Source organism: Glandiceps talaboti, chromosome 10, assembly GCF_964340395.1.
Source record: "Glandiceps talaboti chromosome 10, keGlaTala1.1, whole genome shotgun sequence".
Classification (NCBI taxonomy): domain Eukaryota; kingdom Metazoa; phylum Hemichordata; class Enteropneusta; family Spengelidae; genus Glandiceps; species Glandiceps talaboti.
The window spans coordinates 16,456,012-16,467,389 of NC_135558.1; the positions used below are offsets into that span (position 1 = coordinate 16,456,012).

The following is an 11,378-nucleotide window of genomic DNA, read 5'->3' on the forward strand; positions in this document are numbered from 1 at the left end:
CTAATTTACATTCTGCATCATCTATAATACCTCAACATGAAGTGCAACGACTGTAGTCAAAAAAGTGGGGTGCGCCTGTGCCAAGGGAGACCTTGAACTTTGCCGAAAATGCGAAACGAAACGTTTCCCAAGTTCAAGCTCGGGTAAGCAAGACAAACCCAAGATGGCTGACCAAGGGGAAGAAAGCGAATTCGTACAAATACTATCAACACTGGCTGCACTAAACCAGAAAGTGGATACGATACAGGCGTTAGAACACAAACTGAATGAACTACAGAACTCAGTCGAATACGTACGTCAGCACTTTTTTCGATATGTACAAGAGAAGGATGGATGGAATGGAAACTGAAAACAAAAGCCTCAAGCAACAACTCATTACCATTGACAACAAAATCAGCACAACACAACAAGAACTCCATGACTTACAGTAATACACAAGACGAAATAACTTTGAGATACACGGCATCCCAGAACAACCGGACGAATTCGAAGACACCGACTCGATTGTTACTAAAGTCGCTAACACAGTCGGCGTTAGGATAACATCAAGAGACATCGACATCAGTCACCGTCTGCCATCAAGGTCGCATCAAGAACACAGAACCCCAGCCCCGATAATTGTTAGATTCACTAGGAGAACCATCCGCAATAACATCTGCACAAAAACACCTCAAGAACAAATCAAGCTTAGGGTGTGGAGACATACATACATATAGAGAGGCAGACAGGGAGAGAGAGAGAGAGTCATAGTCACACAAAGATAGGCACTGATGGGGTCACACAGAGGGGGAGATAGACAGAAGGAGAAGACATACATATATACAACGACAACAACAACAACAACAACAACAACAACAACAACAACAACAATAAATAAATGAAGAAAACAAAATAATTATAATATTTTCACTCGAGACTTTTTGATTTGAGTATTTTAAAAAAGTCAACCACCGCAGATTTTTTATTTTATTTGTTACTACTTTTGACGTCAATGTAGTGTCAGACAGTTCGATTACTTTTTGACGACATGCTTATCTGACAGGTAAAAGTGACGGGAATATAAATTGCCTTCAGCAACTACCACTTTCTAGCTTACAATTTGTAAGAAAAATAAAACTTTCGTGTATCATCAAAGTTTGATAATGTTGACAACTTTGTAAATATTTATATTATAACTTCATTACATATGAATTATAAAAAAAGGTAATTCGTGCATGAATACAGATTCACATGCCTATCTACAAGAATTGTTTGATTCAAACATATTTTTTTCTAAATTAAAAGTAGGGTGGCAAAGGAAACTTGTTTTCTTATCCCAGCCAGTCTACTCTTCATTATACGGCAGTTAATGTTAGTTAGTTAAGTAATTAGATTACAAAAAGCAGCCGGTTGAAGGAACTTACCCAATGTTGTTTTTTGGTAAAATTTCAACAAGGCTTAAGTCAGTATGGTTGTTACATTATAGTGGGTTATTTGATTTTGCCGATTTCCATAGGGTCGGCTTCGTTTCCTCGCTCTTTATCGAGGCATATACAATATGCCACAACTTTGGAAAGTGCTTGAGATGTGCTGATGACAGCAAACTGCCATTTTCCACAAGAATAGTTGAAATCATACTCCGAAATGACGCCATAATGATCAATGTAAAATTTCTATTTGGATCTGTATACGTGTCTGCATAGACGTTAGCGAAGTGAATGTCTTCCCTAACGTACATCTATGGTTTCAGTGCCTAAGATACATAAAGCTCAGACCACCGAAATTTTACTGTGTTTATGAGATAAAAGACCTTGAAATTTCGTTGATGCATGGACCACACTTTCAACTTTTCTCGTGAAGGTTTCGAGTTATATCTTACCAACTGTACAACTTTCAATACATAACGAATGACTAAAAAAGTGTTAAAGTTCATCTCAGTTAGTTTTGTAATGTGCAGCCAGTCTGCTCCTCACTATACGGCAGTTAATGTTAGTTAAACCAAGTTAGTGCCCCGTGGGTCTACATTAAGATATTTAGCACTTCAATAACTGTGAACAACACATATATAAACAGGTTCAAATGTGACACAAGATGCGAATTGGGTGATACATGCACAAATTAATACCTCGACTAATCCAAGTAAATTTACTTAGCACCCTACCCAATCTGTCATTTCTTTACGTACACAGAGGATTGCTGGTAGCAAATGGTTTCGGCAAAGGTATTAATTTGTGTAAAACCCTCCACCTTAACCTTCATCTTGCGACCCGCTTTCTGTTCCTTTATCTGTCCGAACGACAGACACAGACACAGACACAGACACATACACAGATACATACACATACACAGACACAGACACAGACACATACACAGACACAGACACAGACACAGACACAGACAGAAACACAGAGACAGGGACATGCACATACACAGACACAGGCACAGATACAGACACAGACACAAACACAAATACAAATATATATATACACACGTACATTCATTCGTACATACATACATACATACATACATATATACATTCATTCGTACATACATACATACATACATACATACATACATACATATTACATATATACATGCATGCAAGAACGTGTTTGATATTCCAATGCTGCTGGCATCAATATATCTATATTTGTATAGGACACGCGGTGTGTACGTTCTGTCGGTTTCTTGCGTGTGAAAAAAAGAGAAATCAACCAGTTACTAATGGATCTCAATGGTCGTATTTCAATGAGGGATACCATCTGTTAAGGTACAGTTTTACTATTGTTACGGCTTATTTATCCCTTTTCTACTCAATATATCACCATTTATGACAATATCAACATATATTTTGACACATTTGTAGTTAACTATATTCATTTGTGCTTGGTAAACGTACCAATTGATAACACAGCATTTAATACACGAATACATATTCACATAGACCTGTCGACACGTATTGCCTGACTGTAAAGATTTTTCCCAATAAGATGATCACTATTACTGTGATGATAAAACTTTTGAAGTTTTATTTATAGTCACTGTGTCTGGTAATGCGATGAAGCAAACTGTTTTTTTCCTTCATCTAGTCATTAAGGGAGATTAATGTTGACCCGCTGCACTTATTGCAACTGGGACATTTTTTTTTCATCGAGTAATCAACTATACAAATGTAGATCTACTAAAAATGTGTCGATGATTCATGGAACGGCATTGTATGTGTTAATTAGTGGTCAATATTATCCATAGGTTGTGTTACAGTAGTGACAATCTTAAATAAATCTTGAACGAAACCTTGGTTTTGAAACTGTCGCTATGTTAAAACTACACTAGTTGTAACTAGGGTATACACTTTAGATCAGATAACTTGGGCCTCAAATTATTCCGTGAATCTTGTTAAAATACTAACAATTAGATATTGTAAATGTGAATTAATGGTTGATATTATCCATAAGTAGTAAGATTGAAATCATGATCATCGAAAAAAATATTTTTACGCAGAGGTGAGGCAATACCATTTAGGGTTTACGGTAATATAAGTAAGTTATTTTACTTAGCAAATCTTTTTCAAAACCGTGTTCTAGTTGCAGCTTTAATACACATTGCACCTAGTAGTGCATTTCAATACTATTAATATCACACCTTTACATGTCCGCTGGTTCAGAGGTGAGACATATTGGGAGATACATAGTCCTCGAGATACCCAAATAATTTTCACTGCCACCCTTATGCGATCTGTGGACTTTCTTGTGTCTAATTATAGGTAGTATATGGTTTAATTTGGGAAAAGATATTGGCGTAAAGCCACAACCGTGACCTCCATCTTGTAACTCCTTTATCCCCCATGTAAATCAGACACTCGCCATTTAGAAAGGGCTGGCGAGTTGGCATTTATTGACCAGACACAAACTTTGGGGTGGGTTTGGGACTAGGGGGGGGGGGGTCCAACAATAGAGCTTCAATTATATGTCTTAATTTTACAGCAAATTATTATATTTATAGTCGATAAGATTTTATTCAGATGAACTTTCAATTATTCGTTATTAGATATATCACAGGGGAAAGCGATTGTGTAATTGTGGCTCATCAACGAGATTTCAATAGCTATATCTTTGCCTACTATATAATTTTAGTGTTCTGAGCTTTTGCGTATCTTTGGCACTGAAACCATAGATGTACGTTAGAGAATAGATTCACTTCGTTAACGTCTATGCTGAGACACATACATAACCCAATAGAAATTTCACATTGATCAATATGGCGTCATTTCAGAGTATGATTTCAAAGACTCTTGTGAAAAATGGCAGTAAAATGTTGACAGTTTGCTGCCATCAGCATATCTCAAGCACCTTCCAAAGTTGTGGCATATTGTATATGCTCCGATAAAGAGCAAGTAAACGAAGCCGACTCTATGGAAATCGGTAAAATCAAATAATCCACTAATGTAAAAACCATACTGACTTAAGTCTTGTTGAAATTTTACCACAAACAACATTAGGTAAGTTCCGTCAACCGGGAAAGCTTTTCGTAATCTAATTAATACTATTTTCCTGGTATGCTTGCAATATGTTGCATAATAACAACCTTACAAATGAAAATGTCTAGATTCGAAGAGTGGAACCCCCTTGATACCAAAAGTAAATATATTGCCAAGAATTTCACCAAACTAGGCATTATCATCCGATCAAAGACAGCTACAGTCAGCTAAATAACGTGAGTATACATGTGGTTTACTTTATCTTAGTTTAGTGGAATTTTTTTCCAAATCTCTATCGTTTGTTATCATGGTTTACAAAAGTTCGTTACTGTCTCATTCTATCGTTGTTTATCTCCCGGTGAAATACCAACTTCAAAAAAGTCTTTCAGGGTCATTCATGATGTTTATTTTTCTGTTTCTAATACGATGACCATGTTACAATTAAAAATACTGTATCAACTAACTTATAAAGTTATCGAAATTGAATACTGTTTCGCAGTGGCAATGTCACTCCAATGCGTGATCGAAGACAGTGGTAAAGATTCAAAACGTAGCAAACATTTCATCTATTTTCAAAATCGCTGATCTAAACCGTCTACATTTGTACTTGAATCTTGATACAATGTATAAGGCCTAATAAAAAATTGTGTGGTTCCGATTACGCTCAATTTTAGAATAGGTGGGGTAGGTAGATTGTTTATTTTATTTCATCTTTTTTTTTCATTTGTGAGTTTCTAGTTCAGGTTTTCCATTGTTTTCCAAATGGTCTCTGTGTTGTTTATTTCTTCCTATCAGATGTACAGCCATTACATATTAGAAGAACAGTTATATTTTGTCTTTTGAAGTTGTCAGTTTCCGCATCCTCTATTTCTTGTGAGACTTCAGAATTTTTGCGATTTTATAATTTTTTTCTCGAATACGTAAAGAAAAGTTTAGGGTCGACAGTGAAAAGCTAGATGGGGGTCGGATAACTGGAACCAAATATTTTTTTTAAGGCTTGATAACATCTCCCCACGGTAGGACGGAGCAATATACGCAATCGGCATGCGACTGCTAGAGACTACGCTGTGTGCTAGATTATCCGAACATGAACAGTATATTTCCCAATGGCACTATCAAATCAGTTCCGATGAAAAACATTTCTCGCTTAATGTAGGAAAAGGAAACTTGTTCTGCATTTATTTTGCCTCAACCATTTATGAACATGTATCTTGACAGATAAAATCAGCTTCAATCGTGTAAAACCTCGTGATGTGTCAATTTCTTACACCCTTTCTTCTGTGATCACTTACTCACTCAAATCTTGTCAAGGTAACTTACCCCGGGCCGTATATTATGCGTGAAAGACGTATGTATTTGTCGATGCATGCACATCCTATGAAATTAACAGAAAACGCTGTTTAAGTAGGATTTTCACATTTAAAAGTTATATCGGGTGGAAAGGTTCCCATTACAATTTAAGGATAATATATCATAAAATGTTCAATTACAAATTACGACGATAAATTATACAACTTCACGTTATAAAATCACTGTGATAAAAATAACATGCAGAAAGTACTTGACTTGATATAGAAAGGTTTTAAGAAATACATTCGTTTTACAAATGTTACTACCAAACTAGAGAGACTACTAAGATTCATTTTAGGCGGCACATGTTTTTAATGTGTTCCGACAGTTTTTTTTAAACATACAGACCTTGACAGCCAGCATGCATATAAAAATGTGATGTATTTTATCTTAGTGAGAGCAACAATGATAAAACAAGGGAGATTCTAACAAAACCTGTTTATTTGTGTTAACGGTGAGATCAAATCTTACAATTTCTGTATATGCGCACGAAATGTCTGTATTTTTTGTTTGTAATTGATACAATCAATATCAGGGTTGTATGGAAAGTGTAGTGATGCGTGACTAACGTTGTCCAAGTAAAATCCTAATCTATCTAGAAATGAAATGATTCGGGTTCTTTTACTTAATTTCAAACTATGAATTTGTATTAAGCGATCAACTTTTAGAATTACATGTGATTTTGGAAGTAGGTTTTGAGGTGTTGATATCGAATTTCGAACATTCGTTGTTTGAACTAGAATCGAAAGGTCACTATGCTTTTTTGATACATGTTTGTTACATTTTGTATTTGTTGTTACATTGTGTCAATTATCTACACTGTTGGAAGCGAAAACTTCGAAGGGATTATGTCATCAAGACGAGTGTGGGTACTATTCTTTTTGTCTTTTAAGGCACGCAAATGTTGTTGAAATATTGTTGAAATATTGGGGTTTCCCTGAGACAGCATTTATCTTTTTATTTATTGTTTTCAGTACAAATTACTCCAAGTTTTGCATTTTGCATTACTGTATCAATTTTCTATATGATTTCATACTAACCGACACTTGGTCATCTCTAAAAGGACCAATCAAAACACTTTATTCACCAAAATGACTAAAATGAGGTCAAATTTAGCATGGCTGGGTACGACCAGACCAGAAATATAGTACTATATAGCGTATCACTGCAATTTGGTGGCACAACGCGATACGCATCTCGTAATTTTTTGTTGTTGAAACCCCGGGTTGAAACATACTCAAACAAAATGCAGGTACTAATAGTGTGCATGTTCATGGGACGGTTACATTTTATCTCACTTTGAACACAAATAAATAAAGAGTTTTGTGTTTGACTCTTCCTACACATCCGACAGTGAAGTTGATTTGTGTTCACGATGAGATCAAATGTATCGCGCTATCCACGTCTGAATTTTATTTTACGTCATTTGTAACAAAAAATGCTGTTCTAGAGGTAAACAATATCGTGCGGCCTAATTCAAACCCTGTAGTCACTCTGACTTGGTAGTAACGATAACACTTTCTACTACGTTTTATCATTTATCGCAGGATTGTACCATACTATACCATACCATACAATAACCATGGACGTGAAGTTGGTTGTGTTTTTGTGCGCCTTGTTGTTCACGTGTGTCTTATCCAATCATTTCGATGGGGTAGGTAGACCTATATGAAAAAAACCTCTTCCAATCAATTTTTACCACTACATGAAATCTTTTTTCAATCTCCACAACTTACAGATATTGAAACTTGTTGGTTTCATAAATTACACCATTGCACTTGAAAATAATCATTGAGTCCACTTTCTAGTCACATTTGTCTATATTGAACATTTAAGAAAAAATGGTTATGCAAACGATGGGATATTTTTTAAAATTGTCAAACAGAAACACTCCAATAATTTGCACAGTATGTAACTTTAGTCGGATCTACTTCTCAAAAACAGTGCTTAGCTTAAACAAAATTAAAGTTGAGGTTCCGATTACGCTCAATTTTAGAATAGGTGGGGTAGGTAGATCCCCCCGACACTATATAGCTAGTCTATGTTAGCGTTGAGCTTTAACAAATCTAATATGCACTGTTAGGGCCAACTAATATTGCAATCGCTTCAATACAAACCTCACCCTATGATGGAATGAAACATAAATACAAGTTCCTGACAGTACATAAGCAGCAGCTGGCAAATAGAGCTTTTAAATCTAAATGACGAAATCTGGCTTTAGTAGAAGAGACATGCAGAGGTACACAAGAGCGAGACAAAGTTCATAATATTAGTTTGGAGAGTTCACAAGATACAGGAATAATGACGGTTACATATCTGGTAAGTCTAAACATAAGCGATGTAGCTAAGAGAAAACCAGTCTCATCTCTGTTCCTAGTGTATGTCGTATATACCATCATATTACAACTTTTACAATGGAATTGACGATAAAATTTTTGCTACCAGTAAGTCAAGTACTAATTTCAATTTCTTTTCCTATTTCAACCGAAAGGAATGTGAAGGTATGTAAAGTTTTCTTTGCTAAGTGACTGCCTTAATGATCTCTTTTATGTCGGGCTGTTAACAGACGGTGGATAACTACAAAACGTGGACTCGAGACGAGAGGAACCGAAGTTTACCGATTACACTCGAGCTCAGTTGAAGGTTTGAGTGTCATCGGGTCGGTGGTACCGGTATCGGCCTCTCCCCGAACCAATTGTCACTCTGTTACACTGTCTCAATAGTCACTCCGTTACATCTTAGTTGGGGTGGGGGTGGGTTGGGTTGGGTTGTAACGGGGTCATTATTTGTACATATGTAGGATCCGATCCGAAGCAGCTATTTCAATTATGTTCTAATTAGAATTTGACTACCACACTGTCTATTATGTTTATGGGTGTTCTTGATGCATATTTGTTGCTTACGTGTTGATCAGTTGTAAACAAAGATTTTTTTGTCACGTGATTACAATTTTTTTTATGTAGATTACCGCCTCTTTGTTCACATCATTCCACTACGATCGTTGTTTTTTGTTCGTCGGTCTTTGCTTTCTATTTGTCTATCAGTTTGAAAGTAGTGCTGTTTGGTTACAGCATATGTATTTTCCTCTCCCTGACTGCAAGTACATATAGGATATTTAGTATTGTCTGTCTGTCTGTCTGTCTGTCTGTCTGTCTGTCTGCCTGCCTGTCTGTCTGTCTGTCTGTCTGTCTGTCTGTCTGTCTGTCTGTCTGTCTGTCTGTCTGCCTGTCTGTCTGTCTGTCTGTCTGTCTGTCTGTTTGTCTATCTGTCTGCCTGCCTGCCTGCCTGCTTGCCTGCCTGCCTGCCTGCCTGTTTGTCTGTCTGTCTGTGCCACCATACTCATATTTCTGAAATATTCATAATTTTGCTGCTTGCCATACTCGAATAATAGAATGTCTTGTATCTACAGTTATTGTGATAACATGTCATTTGCATAATGATAATGATTAATAATTGATAATTTATTTTTTATAGCTATTAATTCATTTTTATAGAATGATAACTTTATTACTTGACTTCTCAACATCCTAAAAATCTGTAGATATTTAACATGATTACATAATCATCATACTATATATCTATCTTTCAATGGTGGAGTTAGGGGGTCATTATAGAACCCTTCATATACTTAGAATAGATTGTATTAGTATTCTGCTCACACTGACTGGCTATTTTATGTTGTTGATACAAATGAACGTGTTGTTTGGCACCATTACTTTGATACTAATGGTTTTGACCCTCGGGTCTATGGTGCCAGGCATACAACAGCTGTTACAGTGTAAGTGTGTTTGGTTGCGGCAAGTGCGACACTTTAACCAAATCAATCCTTTATAAAAACAAAAACAAAAAAGCAACGTTTATCTATATATGCATAGGTTATTTTCAAACTTTTTGCTTTTATTTTGCCAGGGTCGTGCAAGATAAAACTCTCTTCAGGCTGCGACTGTAGAGTCTACCACTTCTTTTGCGGACAGAGAAAGTGTAATAGACCTTACTACGCTAAGGCAAGCCAGTTTTGTAGTGAAGAATACGACGGCTTGGTAAGATTGGAGAGTGCCCAGGAACAAGATGCAGTCGTTGGGTACATCCAGGCTAATGGTTTAGACAACAATGCTTGTATTCCCGGAAAGGGCTTCTGGATAGGTTTGGACGATAAAAGATCAGAAGGTGACTATGTTTGGTTAGGCAATACCATACGCCAAAGTCTGTGTTCCAGTGGCTACTCTAATTGGACAAGTGGCGAACCAAATAATAACGTTAAGGAAAATGCACTAGGCCAAGACTGTGTCCAATTGTGGTGAGTATGTTACTACTAATATTTTACACAGCAGTAATAACTCCGGATCGTTCATTAGCGCTAACCGCCTGTCTTGCAAGGAGTCCAGTCCTATGTATTGTTAAGTTCATACACTATAAAACTTGTGAAGTACAAAGCTATCGGTGTGTCTGGTTTCCCAGCCACGCGGGTGGCTTGTACAAACGAGTCCTCCATTATCAATTCAATGAACTGGTATCTTCGAGGACTGAGTCATTTTTGTAATGGTACTTGCTTTCTATTGTGTGGAAAAAGTCAGAGTTCCCCAGGTGAGAACACGCCTGAACAAGTCTGTCACAGTTTAGAGTCTAAATATAAAAATATGGGGGGGGGGGTGACTTTATACCAGTGGAATGGAAAAGATAGATTTATGATAAGATAACAACAGTCAAGAAGCAATGAATTGTGTGTTACAGGCACGTGCGATTATGGCCGATCTGACTTAGGAAAAATAACACTAAAACTAGTTGTCAGAACAGATCTTTAGGAGTAGTTGGTACTGAACAATGAATCTAATCCGCATGCTTATGGTTCCTCTGATAAGATGGCAGCCGGGCCAGAACCCGGAATTTAATAAGTGGCTTTTAACATTACATTGCAAATTATGACACATAAAACTGATTGTGGAAATTTCTCTCCAAAACAGGTTCCGAGGTACGAGATATGGACAATGGGATGATGAATACTGTGACTACCGTCCAAAAGGCGCCGTGTGTGAACAGCGAGGTAAGTTTTAACTCTAGCTGTACTTCTGGGGATTTTAGCAAGATCACTTTATAGCAAATAATCATTTGCGCTTGGTAAACACGCAACATGACACAAATGGTACTATACAATTATAAAGATAATCGACATCAGGTTTCAAAAATTGTTTGATCTGTTTTCTTTACAGTTCCTAACTGCGATTATGCCGCTTATGATATTAATGACGCACAAATTCCCGACTGTTAGATGACCTCATATCTATCTGGTATATCAATTCGCTGTTTTAATTCAAGATCAAGCGGAAAACACTTCATGGCTTTACTACTCCTATAGATTTTAACGAAACTTGTCGCTGGTAGCTCGCCAGGGCGGCGAGCTGTGGTCGCCCCATCAAGGGGGAAATATCGATTGAACAACAACTTTCATCTTGCGTGCTTTTAGTCTGTAATCCGATTTCTTAGACACTGAATAAACTACTGCATTTAAAAAAGATCCCGGCCGGGCGGTAGTGTGTGAGTATTTATATTGAAAACTTTAAAAGTAATACAAAAC

General features: G+C 36.7%; 1 protein-coding gene across 1 annotated transcript; it reads left to right on the forward strand.

Annotated features, from left to right (window-relative positions):
• Nucleotides 1-163: 163 nt before the first annotated feature.
• On the forward strand, nucleotides 164-11,072 carry LOC144440661 (C-type lectin mosGCTL-1-like). Its single transcript, XM_078130047.1, has 4 exons — nucleotides 164-292; nucleotides 9,781-10,103; nucleotides 10,768-10,847; nucleotides 11,014-11,072. The coding sequence occupies exons 1-4, from the start codon at nucleotides 164-166 to the stop codon at nucleotides 11,070-11,072; spliced, it is 591 nt and encodes a 196-aa protein (XP_077986173.1).
• The last annotated feature ends 306 nt before the right edge of the window (nucleotides 11,073-11,378 follow it).

Bases quoted from the DNA above. Each gene is read 5' to 3' on its own strand.
- LOC144440661 (XM_078130047.1), top strand. From the start codon at position 164: ATGGCTGACCAAGGGGAAGAAAGCGAATTCGTACAAATACTATCAACA. The intron at 10,104-10,767 runs GTGAGTATGTTA...TCTCCAAAACAG, and splicing joins CAAGACTGTGTCCAATTGTG to GTTCCGAGGTACGAGATATG. The intron at 10,848-11,013 runs GTAAGTTTTAAC...TTTTCTTTACAG, and splicing joins CGCCGTGTGTGAACAGCGAG to TTCCTAACTGCGATTATGCC.